This window comes from Ruditapes philippinarum, unplaced genomic scaffold (assembly GCF_026571515.1).
Source record: "Ruditapes philippinarum isolate M1 unplaced genomic scaffold, ASM2657151v2 ctg32_1_1_1_1, whole genome shotgun sequence".
NCBI lineage: Eukaryota > Metazoa > Mollusca > Bivalvia > Venerida > Veneridae > Ruditapes > Ruditapes philippinarum.
Genome location: NW_026860502.1, coordinates 1,005,797 through 1,025,080, shown reverse-complemented (window position 1 = coordinate 1,025,080; position 19,284 = coordinate 1,005,797). Strand labels below are relative to the sequence as shown.

At 33.8% G+C, this 19,284-nt stretch overlaps 2 protein-coding genes across 2 annotated transcripts; both read right to left on the bottom strand.

The window, feature by feature from the left end:
* Positions 1 to 677: 677 nt before the first annotated feature.
* On the bottom strand, positions 678 to 13,137 carry LOC132760373 (uncharacterized). Its single transcript, XM_060752358.1, has 5 exons — positions 13,057 to 13,137; positions 12,225 to 12,414; positions 11,445 to 11,731; positions 10,605 to 10,744; positions 678 to 1,836 (listed from the first exon to the last, which is right to left on the bottom strand). Exons 1-5 carry the CDS (start codon positions 13,135 to 13,137, stop codon positions 678 to 680), a joined length of 1,857 nt encoding a protein of 618 aa, XP_060608341.1.
* Positions 13,073 to 16,716, bottom strand: LOC132760372 (lim and transglutaminase domain protein ltd-1-like). Its single transcript, XM_060752357.1, has 4 exons — positions 16,636 to 16,716; positions 15,901 to 16,176; positions 14,873 to 15,108; positions 13,073 to 14,214 (listed from the first exon to the last, which is right to left on the bottom strand). The coding sequence occupies exons 1-4, from the start codon at positions 16,714 to 16,716 to the stop codon at positions 13,257 to 13,259; spliced, it is 1,551 nt and encodes a 516-aa protein (XP_060608340.1). The 3' UTR covers positions 13,073 to 13,256.
* Between the last annotated feature and the right edge of the window lie 2,568 nt (positions 16,717 to 19,284).

The window sequence follows — 19,284 nt, the reverse complement described above, 5'->3', positions numbered from 1 at the left end:
AACAAGTGTCTTGTATGCAGTTGACTTTAACCTTTCTGAGTGAACCTTGATATTTCGGCGTAGAAAACCAAGTGTTTGATTTGCCTTTGTTGTGATGTTGTTTATGTGTTTGTTCCATGTTAGATCATTTGATATTGTAATGCCAAGGTATTTTGCAGATGAGACTGTTTCTAATGTGGTGTTATGTAGAAGGTATTGTGTTGGAATGACTGTTTTTCGTTTTGTGATTTGGATAACTGTGCATTTTGATGGATTAAATTGCATGTCCCATTTTGTCTCCCATTGTTCAAGTTGGTGTAAGTCGTGTTGCAGTAAGCTAGAATGAGAAGCGACAGTCAGAGATAGATAGATGGCCGTGTCATCAGCAAATAGGCGGACTTTAGAGGATTGGACATATTCAGGAAGGTCATTGATGTATATAAGAAATAAGAGAGGTCCGAGGACCGAGCCCTGGGAACACCGGAGGAGACTGGTATGGAGCTGGATGTGGAGCCATTTACCACCACGGACTGTGACCTGTTATCAAGAAAACCTTTGATCCATTTAAGAGTTTGACCCCTTATACCGTAGAAATGCAGCTTATACAGGAGTTTTTCATGGTTGACCATATCAAAGGCTTAGAGAAGTCAAGAAGGATTAAGTCTACTTGGCTTCTCTGATTTACTGACTGTAGGATATCATCTATAAGCATTAATAGTTGGGATTGACATGACCTTTTTTTCTCGGAAACCATGCTGCAATTCATAGAACAAGTTTGATCTAGTAAAATGCTTTGTTATGCTGGAGGAGACAATGTGTTCCAGGGTTTTACACAAGATACAGGTAAGAGAGATAGGGCGATAGTTTGCTGGGTCTGACTTGCTACCTTTTTTAAAGACAGGGGCCACATTCGCCATTTTCCAGATGTCTGGTAGAGTGCTGGACTGCAGTGATTTTTGGAAAAGTTTGGACACTATAGGGGCTAATTCTTTACTGGTATTTTTCAGCACTATGGGTCTAATTTGGTCAGGTCCTGCAGCCTTATGGGGGTTAAGGTTTTTTAAGAGCTTCTCAACACCTTTTACAGAGATATCAATATCACACATGGGGTTATGGGGGCTAAATGATGTGTGGGGAACCTCTCTACCTGTATCTGCCTGATCCTGTACTTTCATATCAGCAAGGAATTTAAGAGAAACAGGGGATTTAGATGTGAAGACTGATTGAAATTGTTCATTTAGTACTGTTGCCTTGTCTTGATCTGATGTATACAGTTTATTGTGTTTTTTCAGTGAGTCAATGCCAAAAGAGTCTTGTTTTGAGTGTTTTAATAGTGAATATAGCTTTTTGGTGTTTGGTCTGGTTTGTGTTTGTTCATGTTCTTCAGAGATGTTGTTGTTAATGTTTAGTATATCTTCCAAGTAATTTTGATAGGCTAACTTAGTTTCTTTTCTGCAGAGATGTTTAATGCTGAGATATTTATCTCTAGATTTATTTGAGTTATGGCCCTTGTACTGCTTGTAGGCTTTGTCCCTTTTCCTATATAGACGTTTGAGGTTGACCTTGATCCAGGGGAGTTTATTTTTGGAGGATGACCATTTTGATGGGATGAAAGTATTGACCCCTTCCTCAATTGAGCTGGAGATTGTTTGCCATAACTCTTCCACTGATTTGTTGGAGTAATTTTTTGACCTGGCAAGAGAATCATGAAGGTTGGACATATGTAACCTAAGACCGTCCCAGTCTGCCTTATTATATAGGTGGATTTTACGTGGTTTTTGGAGCTTTATACGGGCGGAGGTATTTGTGTCGACCAGGACAGCATCGTGATCACTGATACCTGGAATTACATTGGCTCTGTTTACAATGGAGGGGTTACTTGTCAGGAACAGATCTAAGATATGAAACCCTTGAATGCATCTTTTTAAATGAACAAAAGTTCTTTGTTAGCACTCGGAAAGGGAAAATTTATCACTCTTCCCAACTTATCAATTCATTAATTATGATTAGTATCGTTATAAAAATATGATACTCATTAAGTCGAAATATTGAGAGGAAAATTCACATGAAAAATCAGTTTTTGTCGGCAAATTAAAATAGGAAAGTATATACATGACTGTGAACTTTGTTTGATGATCAAGTGGGTGATTTTTCATCAAAAAAGGAAGATTTCAGAATTTGCAATAAACAAAGACGAAAATTCAGACATTAAAAAGAGGGAGATTTCTTTAATTTGTGAAAATACCCATTATTTTAACAAAAATCTTTGACAATATGCCTGCTGAAAGTGGGGGTTTACATGTATTGGAAAGTATCTCATAATTCCTTTTTTTGTAGTTTTGACATCGTATACATGTATATGCCAGATCGTATCACGGCTTTAATTAAAGTCGTGATCGTATGCATCTTTAGGAAAAATGAAAATGTTATAAGAGAAGAATAAGGTTTATAAGCCAACATTCTGTTTAGTTCCTACATTCACTATTTACATATTTGTTAATATATTTATATATATTCACTTCGCTAATATTGTGATAAAATTGCAGATATTTTTATTCATTTATACCAATCATTGTAAGAAATGAAATGAAAGTATATTTCTCTACAGTACCATAATATCCAAGAATAAAATGTCTATTTAGCCAATCATCAGATTAGGTTCTTTATGAGATCGCAAGGTACGTTATCTTATATTTTGTTTAATGTGTAACATTCCGAATATTTTATGCCATGGTTTTCCAACTACCCGGAAAAGTAAATCATACCATGATGATCAATCGGATTAATCAGTTATTGAAGAATGAACCATATTCTAAAATAAGTTAAATTTCATGTCTAAAAAAAACTATGTTAATATATGATGGAATTTCAAATAGTTTTACATTTCTGATATTTCTTTTTCAAAGCTACATTAATATATCACAAGGAAAAAATAGTGTGTTACATAAAAGCTTACCGTATCGAATGATATATCTTCTCCTTTTTTGTTCTTTACTTCAAGTATTTCGAAATGTGTAATTACCCGAAACAAACACACTATAAATAGTATGCACGAAAATCAAGTGTTTATACTCATAAAATCATAAAGTGATTGATACATAAAAGGGTGAGTTTTAATCATAAAACAATGCACAAGAACAATATACAACAGTGTTTCAAGTCGATACAAACAACAAATCAGAATTTTAAATGTGTCGTGAAGTTTTAGCACCTATACAAACAAATAGAAATACTTTGCATACTAAATCAACAGAATACAAAAAAAAAAAGAAATCTTATTGCTTTAGAAATATACGCCAATAACAACACATTCTGCAATTTATATGCATATATTTATTTTTATCACAAGTGTACGTATTTTTGAGCTGTACATTTTCCCTTATTAGGAGGGTTGTCCGGAAAGTTCATATACTTCTTCATATTTTACTGTAAAACAAAACATACGTTTTACTAATTTTTGCGTATCCCTGGACTTTTGTCCCAGACATTTCTAACGCATACATTTAAAAGAAATTACTGAGCTGTGATCAAAGATTGTATTAAAATGTCTTTACATACAACATACAATGTATATATAGTGAACATGCATTGTCATGACGCACTCTGATATGACTGCATAAAATTATTTCATTGTCTTGTCTACGAACTTTCCGGACAACCCTCGTGTATATATATTAGAGGAAATAGTTATTAATTTTATGTTTAATTCTCATTTCTATGTCATACTATGTACCATATGTATATTTCTTTGTTGTAGTTTTTGGACGATGAGTTGTGACATACATTGTATATCAAACATATAAAAGTCTTATATCGATGAAAATGCTATACAACTGTTGTGTGAATAAATTGAACAATGAACCATAAATTTGCAGCAACTATATGGATGATATATAAATATTGTATATACGAGTGTCAGATAAAAATTGACAATGCTGAATGTTATGTAATACTATTTAATGGAAGTAAGACTTTTCAAATAGAACTTTTAGTAAAATAGGCTCAGAATTGAGAATTTTTCTATTCTAAGCATGGACGTAATACTTTCATATCTTAAATTTTCTGAGCGGTTTGGGGCAATTGCCCACCGGAATTTGGCGAGTGCAGATTTATGTTTTCGAGAGTTAACATACTTTTCTAAGATATCATTGTAGGCTCTTGCCTGTTTTTACTTCTGCCTGATATACAAATTTTCTTTAATTTCTTCCAACAAACTCATTATACATGGTATTATTATTTATATGTTTACCCAGACCTAGGAAAATTTTCATAGCACGTGCCTCTTTGGCAGTTATACATGGATTTTTAGACCCACACAAATGCCATATGTATACACGCTATACCGTGATTTCATACAGCTTCTTATAGACTTCGCCATAAGAACACAGTAGTGAAATAACACAAGAAAGTTTAGCGGTCAACAAGGCTCAATTGTGATCTCCAATTGTGAAATTGTGGCTACTGAACATTGTCTAAAGTGAACAATATCGCTTTTATTTTTGGATTACCGGTAATGGTATTCTTGTCACACCAAGGTTTTAAAACGTCCAATTTAAATTGCAAGTCATTTTTATTTTCTGCAATTAATACAATGTCGCCTGCTTTTAAAAGTAAACATAAAGGTTCATCATCCCAGCTACTTTCACTTACCAGCTGACTTTATTTACATACAACTTAAGAAGTAAGGAATATAGTGTCTTAGGTCACACTTTACAAGGATGTTGAAGACACGTTAAAAAGCAATCAAGTTTTATAACAAAAACTTGAACAGGAAAAGAAATTAACAATTAATTCACCTGAATAACTTGATTTTGCTTCTTCAATCTATCTATCTATCAATAGAGCATTAAGTTAAAACCCGTCATTGAATATACATTGTATATAAAATAACACATCTATATTCAACCTTAAATAACGGTCTATCTCTGATATTTCTTTAAAATGAATATAACCATATATCACACGCAAAAATGTTTTGCTTTTCTTATATCGAATATACTTAAATCTGGTTATCTTAAATCCGACTTTCTTATTTAAGTATTTCTATAAGTATTTCAAAATTAAAATATAAAAATAAAAAAACCTTAGACGCTGGGTTATACCATAGTCACGTAACTAAACATTATAACGATTCAAACTAGTTTGAAAGATTAAACACTCGATGGGCATTATTCGTAATATACCGTAAAATGATAGATAAAAATAACAGAGCTGTAAGTATAACACACCCACACGCACGCACGCACTCACGCACGCATGCAAACGACGAAAAAATTGCATATAAGAAGTAATTAACCCATTAGGCGATGTACACGCCCTTTAACGTCTTTTTCATCCCCTTTTATTGGTGTCTCAAATGGTTAAAAAAATGCCTTATTTAAGCCCCAACACTTTTTTTGTTTGAGAAATGTTCATTAAAAAAGTGACAACTTTTTCGGCGCGACCCCCAACCAAAAGATACATCAGGGGGTTGCCAGAAAGGGGATGTGCCCCCTTCTGTTTGGGGGGTTTGAAGGGGGCGGCAGTCCCCTCATCGCCAAGAAAACTTTGGACTTGTGAGAGGCTAAAAATGACCCCAGATCGATTATAAGGTAACGTGTAACCAACGCTTAAAATCATTTGACTCTATCTCAATCCATTGAGAAGTTGCAACACTTTGAAATCAATTTCGATGGAAAAATCAACGCAAAATAGTGATTTTTGGCAATTTTTTAGATGTCCCCTCGTTGCCATTGTAACAGGAAATTTAAGCGTGTGCATGTTGTTACAAAGGCAATGGTCCAGTCAACATTTGTGCCAAGCTTGATTAGTATCGAAGCAGTTTTTATAGTTTTATAGCAATTTGAACTTGTAACGGGAGACTTTTCAATGAAAACAGCCATTTTCACAAAATGCTCATGAAGTAATGGGTTAAAGAATGTAAAAGTTTTTGCTCCATAAGGAATCGAGACCAAGTTTTATGACATTTTCTCTGTATCACTCTGTAAGTCGTTCTGTAGGAAAAAGTAACGCAACGTCAAATTGTGTCTCAATGTTAATGGAACACGTTACTAACGTCACGCACTGATGTGCTATGTACACATATGATAGATAAACTTCTAGTCTACATAACGTTGAGTCCCCTTGTGAACTTTAATGATATTTTCAATCTGAAAATAAAACAGTTAATAGCATTAAAAGTAATTGTTAAAATTATGCAATTATATTATTTCATAATTCATTTTTTTGTAGAATGACATGTTCACTTTTGTCTAAAAAGATATAAAATATTAAGAATCGATTAATTTAAAAAATAACGGGAATGTAATTCACCTTTACATATACATGTATATACACAGTGACTTAGTTAGGGTTTAGGTCAAAAATCAATGTTTTTGAGTTTTATATGGAACAGAATAAATGCATTTATTCCATCTTGCTTTATGATATCGGAACTTGCATTATGCTTGCTTCTATATTCTTTTATGACAATGAAAACCTGCGTTTTGCTGAATTCAATCATGCCTTATGATTACTGAATGCACTTTCATGTAATTGCAACCTTGTGTGTTCCCTACTAAACCATCAAACTCACATATTTTAATATGGTATATGTTTAATTGCATCTTATTTTAAGGACAACGTATTATGTTTGGTGTTTAAGATAACATTCTTTATAACTATATGTAACATGGTAGTTGTATCTTTAATTTGCTATAAATCTGCCACTTATATTGTCGACATTATGTCAAATTAAACTATTCATTTCGATCAATAATTGGCTGATTTGATGTGTCTTAGCATTCATATGCTTCAATATATTCACTGATTACAAATATAATGCAATACATGATCACTGCGCATCGACAACGAAGATGACAACGATAGCGATATTATAGTCGCATGTGACAGTACGCACTAAGCAGTTGGCAGTAAGCATAATGCGAGTTGCAATAATTTGTGTTCATATTATGACAGCAGGTGTCGCTTTGTCGGTACATCCCGTTATTTTCCGGATGATCCCGTATTTTGGCACGTGGAGTAAACAAAGTTACGTCCACTTTATAGAGGGGCGTATACAGAACAGTGTTAGTTGGGGACTGACATGTAAATTTACTAAAAAACAGGAGAACACGATGCGACAGACGAAAAGTGCGTGTTTTTGAAGATTCCGCCAGCATGTGGAAAAAAAAGTTATATATGTCTCTAATAACTCATCCTACAAGTGGCAACTCACCTCTTATACAATTGTTTACACTTCTTTTTGAGCGTGTGTGATAAGTGAACTTGAATTTTATCAAACTTAAGGTGGCACGAAGGTGACATGTGTGTGTGTGTTTTTATTTATCTCGTGCGCACGAGATACTGTGTCGTGGCCACGGGTTACTAAGTCGTGGCCACGAGATAGTTAAGTCGTGGGAACGAGATACTATGTTGTTACCACGAGTTACTAAATCGTGGCCACGAGGTAATTAAGTCGTGGGAACGAGATAACTTAGTCGTGGCCACGAGATAAATAAGTCGTTGGAACAAGTTACTATGTCGTGGCCACGAGAAAGTTTAGTCGTGGCCACGAAAAAGTTAAGTCGTGCGAACGAGATAAATAACCAATCAAATTACACTATTTATATGAATTTTCCTAACAAGGATGCCCCTACTTCATTTGTCCGTAAAAGTGCCATTTATACAAGTTACTGATTGGTCAAAGATTTAGCGTCATTGTGACCCTGATTTCTGACCAAATTGCCTAAAAATTATTAGGTGTCATCTACAGATCTTTTTAGGTTATATAAACTACGGCTTATTCTTTCTAAATCATTCATCAGAAAAGGATTTTGCATGAAGTGTCATGTTTATCTGACCTGTGACCTCAAACATCCGTATAGGATATCTACTGTTCATGGGCAATGTCCCTTCCCAATAAAATAAACCAGGACTAAGTTCCTCTCAAGTTATGGTATAAACAATGTTAACAGGCCTTTGTACGTACAAAATGACCAATTCTATCATAGAATTGTCCCAACAAAGGGCTATAACTAAAGAGATAAATAAAAACACACGCATGTCACTTAGTAACTCGTGGCCACGACTTAGTACAGTACAAACTTGATTTATTTTTATAGAATAAAATAAATATAATTTGGCTTCACACAAACATTGTGCTTTAAATACTTTACACTGTAATTGGGCAGTATGAATATTCATGTATAGTGTTATTACAAAAATATATATGGAAGTTTCTTTTAAAGACAGGCATAACTTTACTTGACCCGTAATAAGGAAAGCAGATTTCTATACATTATGTGTATGTGTTTTTATTTAAATAAAACATATTTAGTAAGAATTTTATAGATTTCAATAAATTTCTGTGATAAAAATATATTACTGAAAGATGTGCATAGTATATCTTTAAGCACAAATGTATGTGAATGTGGTGGTGTGTGCGGGATGTCTGATCTATAATCAGACACACATTTGCCCAACATTTGTAATTGACTATGCACATGTCACAAAAATAAACAACTTCCTTCTTTCCTTATTATACATGTATATTTTAATGTGTTACATACCTATTCGCCACTATTAGTGACTGAGACATTTATTAAGTTAAAAGGCCAATTAATAAGTTTTGCTTTTCAATGTCCAAGTCATTAGATAAAGACCTTCGCAATCGTAGGCAGGTGCTTAACAACTGGATGACAGCATTATATGTTTTGATAAGGGAGTACACTATGACCACTATTGCATGAAACTTACACGTATATATTCCATCCCAGCTCATCAACGTATCTTTGGGGGTAGGTGCAGCCCTTAAGCCAAGGCCTGAATCCGCCACTGTACGTATAACTGCCCCATTGAATAACTGTTTACGAGCATATTTTTTCTATTAGACTGTATACATATACATGTATAAAATTATATTGCATAATCCTTACTTCTTGTATTTATATTCTTTCCACTGCAATTTATGTAATAAGCGCTTGGTACGTATTGATAGCATTGTCGCCCTCTGTATTTTAACGTATAACCACGATGGCCCTAACGGTATTCCGTAATATATACATGTACGGAAAATTCCGATGATAGGCGAATCATGGAAAAAATCCGTTGATATCGATAACAGAGTTCTCGCCCCTTAACAGTTCACAAATCGCTAGACATTGTTTAAATTGTTTATCATAATGTAAGATGATCAAACATAATCCACAAAGCCTCAGACACCGAGCTTTATTAAGCATAAACACTGAATAATGAATATAAGCGAAAGCTAATAGTAATCACGCCATGCGAGCTGTAAATCAAATAAGTCCCATTTTAACAAAATCCATCAGGGAACAAAAAATAGTCAATTTTAAATGACTTCTACATAAAAGTAATACAAAAAAAAACTAAACCGTAAATGGTTTGTATAGAGCATGAAGAAAGGTAGCTTATACATAAAGGTATAAGACGTTAACATTTTAGTATTCCAAATGGCTTGTTCCAGTTTAATAGTTATCACTCAATGAAAGAATTGGTCACTACGAAATGTTTGAATGAAATAATGAAAAATGGAATCCAGAATAATGCAACGTTTAAATATCATAATGCAAGATGGAATCAATCATAATGCAAGTTCTAATGTCATGTAGCCAGATGGAATTAAGCATAATGCAAGTTCCAATGTCATCAAGCAAGATGGAATCAAGCATAATGCAAGTTCCAATGTCATCAAGCAAGATGGAGTTAAGCATAATGCAAGTTCCAATGTCATCAAGCAAGATAGAATAAATGCATTAATTCTGTTCCATAGTTTTACATCATTATATATGTTTGAATGTCTTCATTGCATTTGAATCTTGCCTGCAATTTCTTAGTTATATTAGACATATATGCATAAAGTAGATAATTTTTATTGGCCATGTACATATTTGTTTCCGTGAAGCATAGAAATGTAAATTAGACCTTCCTACACAAAGATAAGCTATGCACAGAAATTATTGAAATCTATAAAAGATTTTTATAGAATATGTCTGATATGAATAAAAAGTAAATAAATTATGTATGAGAAGCTGCGTTCCCTAGTACAGGCAAAGTTGGTATTTTCTTTAAAAAAAACAAACCTAAAAAACAACAAAAAACAACAACAACAACAATACACACACGCACGCACACACAAACACGCGCACACGCACCACACACACGACACAAAAATGACTTTTAATGACACTGTATATTTATATTGTGCGTAGGACTTAAAAATAACATGTCTACTTTGCGTGAAATGAAAACATTTTTATTTTATATTTACAAAGAGACAAAAAGAGAGACCGTGTAGCGATTATCAATATATACTTATATCAAACGTTAACGTAGTACATTAATTGTATATCTTAAAACGTTTAATATGCCAATATTGAATAGCTTCCAATTGTTTTCGACATATGTATATGTATAACTTTTACAACAATTTTTGTTTCAAAATCTTTAATGTTTTTTTAGTCTACTTGAGATATGAAAAAAATATGTTATTTATCCGTTCTACTATATACTAAGTGCTTGAATTTTCCGTAAGACAGATTTAAATCAACTCATACGTATAACTTACCCAAACATAAAAGCTGTGAGCGTCGGTGTTAACCATCCTGACCTGATCTTCGTTGTACCTATGAAGGATTTTGGACGCCTCTTGCACACGATCTTCATTAATGTCCTGCTTTTCAATTTGTGTCATCTCACTAAGAATTGACACTGCTTTAACCGGATGATGAGTTCTTTTCATTCTGGTTTGTATTGAAGCCCAGTCCTAAAATTAAATAAACATACAATTTTAAGCGTTAAATCAACATTATCAAAAATACATATAAAACAGCATACTGTTTTGTTCGCAACATTCTTTTATGTTTACGTACACTATTCATGTGCGTTAAATAACAGGAACATTCTATGTAGATTATGGAAACAGCATTCCTTGACCATTTAGAAAAAAAAACAACATAAAAACAAAACATTTCATTACATAAAGCTTTATACTCTCTAAACTTGTCAGGAGTAATTTTTATGAGGTATAATCGCATATCGTAAGGAACTTGACCTCGACCCATAAATTACATTGACCTTTATTCCTTGATTTTGATTTCGACTTTTCGAGGAAAAGTTTTGAGCTATTGCTGTATAGTAAAGTTGTCGTTCTCGTTTCAGTTAAGAAAATTTAAAGTTGCATTTTTTTATATCTTAATTGATTGACTTCATACTTGCACACAACAATCTTTTGGGCAAAATTTAAAGTTGACAAGACAAAACTTGACCTTGACTTAAAAATGACTTTCATCTTCAAGGTCAACTATTTCTTGATATTTGCTATAATTGGCTAAACTTTGTTATTTAAGACGGGAATGTGTTCTAACTTGGACACAGCAATCCTTAATTTCCGATATACATGTATTTAAGATTTACAAATAAAATGTGCCAATGTTGGTGCCAAATAGATAAATAGATAACAGTACCATATTTTTATATTTTGACTCTCCAAACTCTCCAAGGTGAACCAAAAGTGCTTTGAAAGTGTTGTAAACCTCTTCTGGGGCGTGCTTAAGTGCTATGATTTCTTTGTGTGCATCTTCTAGTGTCGGAACCATTCTAGCATAACCTCCAAGAGCTTTGATGTCATTCCTTAATTGTTTTACAAAGGTCAGCTCTCCGGACAAAGCTTCCTGATCCCTGTACATACTCACTATGGATAACGTTTTGTCGATCACGTGAATATTTCTACGAAGACCGCAGTCTCTTAGTTCTGAAAATGAACAAAAAAACTCGTAAACACTCGAATATTTTTTTCATTTGCAAGGCATTTCTGATTAAAATAGAGGAAACCCTAATCCCTATAGGGCATCATACGGCAAAATTGAAAATGTTGCAGACTCGACTTTATAGAGCCTTTTTATGGTAGTGGTAATTGCTAGCTTCTGTCCGCGCCCCCTAGCACCGGTAGTGGCAATTGCTAGCTTCTGTCCACGCACCTTAGCACCGGTATAAGCAGAATTCATCAATGAGCAAGAACTGTTAAAACTTTTGAAATTTTAAAATATCTGCAAATGTGTCCATATGGTGTTTATCACGGAACCGTCCATGACACACTTTTATGGAGAATTTTTTAGCAAAATGTATACATGTATAGAAGAGAAAAAATGAATTCTTAAAGAACGGCACATATAAAAATGATGCAAGCTTGGCCTTACTGGAGGTTAAATTTGTATCATGCAATGAAATCTTGAAACTATCCTTACTATCCTTGCAGGTCAGAAAAACAAGCATTGTATTTGCTGAGATCATTTCATCAGCACTGTTGGGTATCTTCTCTTTCTTACACTTAACAATGCACTTTTGTATTTCCTTTATTTGTTCCTTCCAATATCTTGGCTGTACAACTTTTTCAGTCACGTCTTTAAGACACTTTTTTGCAAGCTTCACATTTGCCTGTAAGTACAGTTCCATATGGAAAATGCAGCATAATTTTAGCTTAAACAGAATTTTGAATTAATGTAAAATGATCGCCTTTCTAAAAAGTGTAATGAAAGCATATTACAATCAATTAAATTTTGTTGGCCATGAATGATATTATTAAGATATTCAACATTTACTTCAGTATACTTGTTATATGTCTTATGACATGTTCTCTTTCTAAATATATTTTTCACATTTTCAAAAGCTACGAGTATGTCTCAAAGGTTCAGAAAAAAGTCAAAAATCAAAAATTCTTCAAATCAGATTTAAGCATCCATCCATGAATAGAATAAAATGTAAGCTCATAGTAAAGTCGTTACTAAACATGATGGAGCAACTTGTAAAATAGTAAAACAAATAAATAGCGCGCATGCAATATGTCTGCATCAACTTGCCACAAAGAACCAATGGTAAAGAATGCTTAGTGGACTGAAAGCAATTACCGTTTTCATAAAACTTTGATTAGCATTGTAAAACTTTTGCGTTTCTTTTCAAATAAATCTCGGGAATAAAACATTATCATCTAAACACAAGATCGAATGACTTATTTGTCATAATAAACGATTTCAATAATCAAAATCTAAAAAAAGATGCATTTAAAAAGCATTTACTTACATGTTCGTATTTATAGGTCAATGTTGATATAAGATAGTGACAGACATTCTCCCACTCACTATCTTGTTTCTTTTTATCCATGTGTTGTATTGATAGACCATATTCTCCGTTATCTGGAAGGGAAACGTCGACAATAAGCTGATGAGCGTGTTCAATTTTCTGAACTTGCACGGAATTGTCTAGTTTCTGTCTACGCCCACTTACTTCACCATGTACAACTGCAGTATATTTTTTTCTGTCATGTCACGCAGCTGAAATTTTACGTCTGTCTTCCGATCAGTTGTACTCACGGATATGAGCCCACTTGGTTTAGATGGTAATAGAAGGCCAGCTTCTTTTGCTGTTGGTCCTGGACCCCATCCGATTTTACCGCAATCAATAGGTAAAAGGCCACGACCAACCATTCCTTTCTTACACACAACTTTAAATTGGCATAAAGATTGATAATGTGATGTGTGTGGACCGCCTCTTATATTCAATTTATAAATTCCGCTTCTGAGAAACCTCATGTCAAACGTGAATACTTCAGCAGCTCTCGTATTGAAAACCATTCTAGCAAAATCTTCTTCATCGTCTGTTTCCCCTTCAATTCCATTCTCTTTTTCACCATTTAATTCAAAATCGGCCTTTTTTCTATACAGCTCGTAACTCAATGTAATCAGGTGAGCATTACTTGGTTTTGCTTTCAGTTCAATTTTACAGAAGCCATCTTTGGTTTCTAAAACACAGTTTTGTTCACTAATCAGCTGAAGCCCGAGATCAAAGAAAGAAAAGTGTAAAATAGGTTTCTTTGCAAACTTTGCATAAGATGATACAATTGAACATGGAGGAAACAATTGCCATTCCTTGTTTTCAGCACACTGGTAAATGAACTGCTCTGGATCAGGCATGAAATATCTCTCATCGAAAATATTCTTTTCTGTTCCGGGGGAGGCTTTTCCCTTTTTTGACATCGTTTTTCCATCTTCTTCAACTTTTGTCCATTTCCCAGAGCTGTAACCAAAAATGGCCCTGCATGTCCAGTAGGCTTGGACAATTTGCCACCCTGTTTCTCCATATACAGCATTCCAAGACGAAAGAATTTGTGAGCCGTCATCGCCAGCATTTGTTATACCCTTAACATACCCTTTTATAACAGCACACTGCAGGCCAGCTTTTCTGTAAAATTACGATATTTTATTTTATAATCTTCTGATCGATATAACCAGGAAATAGAGTAAGACTCTGATCACATTACTGGATGATTTGGCCTCCATATTTTCTGTGTTTTGTTGTTGAACAGCCGGTTAATTAGACAATTATCAAAATCATGTAAAACAAAATCATTTCAGAATTAATTGTTTCACGTCATTTTAACCTATTGGCGTAATATACATGTATACATATTATCATGACATGTCAACTTTTCTCTTAACATAAACTTGATAATCAAGCTTCTCAGATGATGACAAAGTGTTAACAAATATTAAATCATAAACTTTTACAAAATGAATATATTGAAATTACTGCCCGAAAAATGGAATATGAAGTTAAATCATAAATCTGTAAAATAAAGATGCAAATGGTAAACTTGTACACAAAAATGATTTTTTTACAAATTCTGAATATTTTAGATCCACCCAGAGCAAAAACAAACAAAAGGTTGAAAATCCCTCAGTCTGTTTTTAAGATATAATGTTTAGTGGTTTAGTGCTTCATCTCATTCACGTCCCTCCCCAAGCACCGGTTTTAGCGGTAATCAATCCAATATACCACAAACACTCTAATAAATGATCCCGAAAAACCGTTAAACATGATCAAATAACTTCAATCATACCTGCAAAGTATAGCGTAACATGTAGTGTATGACATTTTCTCCTCTTTTAGGTACTGGATTAAGCCTCGTGGTGTGTCTGTGCCCTTTTTGCCATAATTCTTCTCCTCAAGGTTCTGTCGGCTCAGCCATACAAGTATGGCTCTTGCTGTTTTTATTTTTATATATTGATCGTGCAACAACGGCTTCGTCAAATACTCGATAAGATCTTCAAAGGAATCAAGTAACTTTGGATCAGCCTGTCGATGGTATAAAATAAAACTAAATCCTTATGCATTTGTACTCATGCAATGTTTTATGTTAAAGCTGTTTTAATATCTTATAAATTTGTGTGTTCGAATTTCAAATAAACTGAATACATCTAGAACAAGTATGTTATAACAGGGAGTCAGCAGTTGCTGTTCGAATTTCTAGTGAAAAACAATAATTCTTAATTAAGGTTCAACAGTTTACAAACTTGGGTATATTGTAACCAGGTAACCAGTATCTACCTTTCAGTATGTTTCATTATTTCTGTAACAAATCTATAACTAAGTAAAATGATTTTTCCGAGATTTGTGTGGCAATTGATGAAGCTTTGAACAAATAGCTTGTCAGCAAATTGTAATGTATTTTCCTCATCCCGTTTTTGCAGAAAAATCATTTCTATTATGCAAAATGTCCAGAACTGAAAAGTGTTGCAATGCTTCTCAAAGAAATCAGGCTGAGAATAGCACAAAATCTACCTTTTCAATTTCTTTGTTTTCCTTAATTGCTTCACTTGATATTTTTAAGATGTTCATATTTTAGGGTTTTGAACCTCACTTGAGTTCTTTTGATAAATTACTGAGACAGGAAACATAACTTAAAATTCATTTCATGAACTACTTCTAACAAGTAATTTTCTTTTTAAAAGATGAGTTTCAATCCTTTGTGTGCTGTACACTTCATATCGTGATGTTTGTTTTTCAAAATAATGTCTTAAGAATAGAAGACCAAGAAGAACAGTCAATCCTTGATAAGAATGGAATAAGAATGGAAGACAGTAATACCATCCTTGCATGATTGTCAATCGTAGCAAATGGGAAAGCCAATCTTTTTTCAGTAATAGCAGTAGGTGGGCGAACAGTCGCATCATCGTCGACATATTCATCTGACATCGTGTTCAGGTCCATTGTAATAAGGTTTAAACTCTTCAATAATTCTGTGTCATCGCTACCATTATTAAAAGTATCTGTTAACCAGCGTTCTTTGCGCTCAAAAATATCGTCCAACGGGGTGGGACTTGTTGGGACTGGATATCCTACCTCGGTGCTTGAAAGTTCAACCTGAAAAACGCGTTCACGCATATCGACATTTCTTAGCTTATTTAAATACCGATAAGTAATACTTTAAATTAAGAGTACATATAGTTATTCATAATAGAAATAGTTGGAAAAAGAAGCCATGAAATTTGGCGTTATCTCAGCCACATCAATCATCCATAAAATGGAAAGTACTTTAAGAATTCAAGTGAAATTTTCGAAAGCATTTGCAATTACTTGTATATCTTGTCTGATAGGCAAAAAGCAGGAAGAAAGCAGAAAACCAAGTTACCAAAACGAGTGCTTGTTAAACCTGTTAAAAATTTATTGATTTGCCCTTGTTGATAGCAATATGCTTGCATAAAATATTTGACAAAGGAACTTGAACACAAAATAAAAAGAATATTTTGATTTTATATTTAGATTGAAACTGATTCATTCACTTATTCTTTCTCAGAAAGTATATACATTGTAATGTCAAACCTCGTCCATGATATCTTCAATCTCTGGTAGCTTTTGAGCGGAATTTCCCACAGCTGACGGCTTTTGAGCAGAGTTTCCCATAGCTGATTATTATAATTGCTCAGATGTCCTCTATGAATTTTCTGCGAAAATATGGAAAAAAGTATCCAGTTTTTAAAGCCTTCGAAATAATAAAAAAATTTAATAAATTTGAGCTAGAAAGTTTGTTTCCTTTACCCCTATAGTAAAATCAATAATTAGGACGTTGATACGTTTAAGAAAGATCATAATTATATTTGATTATACGGATCTAAGAATGGCCAATGAGATTCCAAGATTTCAGGTCTTCCCTGCATTTTTTACTGGTTTTTAATCCGTTCTCACAGTTTTTTGAATAATACATTGAACATTTAATTCCCTCTATAAAAATTCAAGAAAACGGACCCGTTGTATTGTAACAACACGGCAATGTAGTGTAGTAGAATATCTCACTATAGCAAAAATGTAAAATGTTCACGTATAGACGAAACCTAACAACTTAAAGTGCCGCACGTTTTAAATCTTCAAACTCCTTGTCTTCCCCAAAAATAAGAGAAATGAATGTCCCGGCAATAAGAACTTTATACGAATCTTACACCGGCTGCCGGTACAGACCGGTATATCTAGCTCGAGGGTGACTGTTTACGGCGGTAATGAGGCTCTGCCGAGTTTCCGCTAAACAGTTACCCGATAGCTAAATATTCCCGTCTGTACCGACAGCCGGTGTTTGATTCTTTTTCTTGCATATTACATATAAACTATTTTCAGAACAGAAATTACGAAAACTGATATTCTCATTACGCACTTTTTTCTTATATTAGCGTATGAACGTACAAGTTCATTCATAACGGTTAAGTGACGTCATCCTAAGAACGCAATTCATTCATAAAAGGCGCGCAGCAATGACGTTATTTAACGCACGCGACTTGTTCCCTGCGGTCTGGAGACCGCAGGGTATTGGTACGCGTTTAACTTTTGAGGCATGGAGGAGCACGTGACCTTTTTTCGATACATGGAGGAGCATGTGATCTGTAAACCGTATATGATTGGTTAATTGACCTTTTCGAAAACCCAGCTAAATACCGTTTGCCGGTACGTTACGGATTTACCTGTAGGGAATTAGTCCGAATTATACCTAATTGAGAACAAAAAAATTATTACGTGATATTTCTAATTTTCTATAATTATTTTAACCGTTTAAGGTGGAAAAACTTGAATGATGTGTTTGAAGATTAACAATGTTTCTTTAATATCTATCTCAAATCTTACAAACAATAAATTGTTTAAACTGAAAATCTACAAAATTAAAATATTCGTAGTGGCATCTGCCATCATAAATAGAGATATTTTCTGCGTAAACTTGTGTGTTACTTTATTTACTTTTTGCTCGGAATTATTCATAAAATGGTAGGCCTATTTAATCATTTTCTTAAAAAGAAATAATTGTTTTATGTTCGACCTTCTCCGGTCTTCAACGGTCACCAGTTTCCAAAGACCTTCTTCTATATTGATCGATTAATGTCAACTATATTCCTGATACACACGTTTATTTACCCCCCCCCCCAATGAAATATCTTAATATCATTAAAATGTTCACCGCAGGAAACCATTTTACTTGTCTTACATGGGGGTGTAAGACAGGGTTTTCTAGCACCGGTGTAAACGGTAGATAATCCTGTCTGACATGCAAGAAATACCGTATTCACAATCCTTTAAACGCATTTATATTAAATTAATTTTACCGCGCTAAAGTCTGACCCATATGATACCTTTAAATATTAAAACTTTAAAAAGTATCTTCACATAAACTAAAATGCCAAGATATTTGACACGCACCGTCACCCACAACAGTTTATGAATTATGTTTCTAATGTTTGAAATGACACCACTCTTGGGTAATTTATATTACAATGGTTATTACAGGGGAAAAAATGTACATTTAAGTCTTCTTTTACGAAACTGCAATGTTCAGAGATAAGATATTGGGCATGAAGCATTGCCTAAAGTAAACCTTTATAGGTTATACTGTAGAAAAAAATGGAAAAAGTGTGATTCCTCGGAAGCAGAAATCCGCCAAACTTATATGAAAATAGCAGTCTCAGATTGGTTGAATCGAACCTGTAAATGAGGGTTAATCAAAATGTGCAATATCCCTCACGCCCCCTCCCCTCCCCCCTCCAGCATAGGCTAGAGCGGTACTTAATTTTCAACACTTTCAACGGCAAGTTTCATATTATGTTGTTGTGTTAATATTTCCAAGGAATCACTCTTTCTCCATTTTTTTCTTGAGAACCTACAATACTCTGAGCTTATATATTTGATATGTAGCATCAGGTCTTCTACAAAAGTTATACACATCATGCATGCTCCCAAACTCAAAATTGATCCTTCCACATGAGTCATTTAATTTATATAAACTTGTAAAGCAAAACATTTTCAAAGACTTCTCCTGAGAAACTACAATGCTCAGAGTTTAGATAATTAGCATAGAGTATTTCCATTGTTTTCCTCTCATCATCCCTTTGTATCAGAATTGACGCCGCCCAGGGAGCAACTTATTTATTTTTATACTTGTAAAGTTAGACATTTTGTATGTAGCATTGCCTAAATGATCTCTTCTAATTTGAGTAC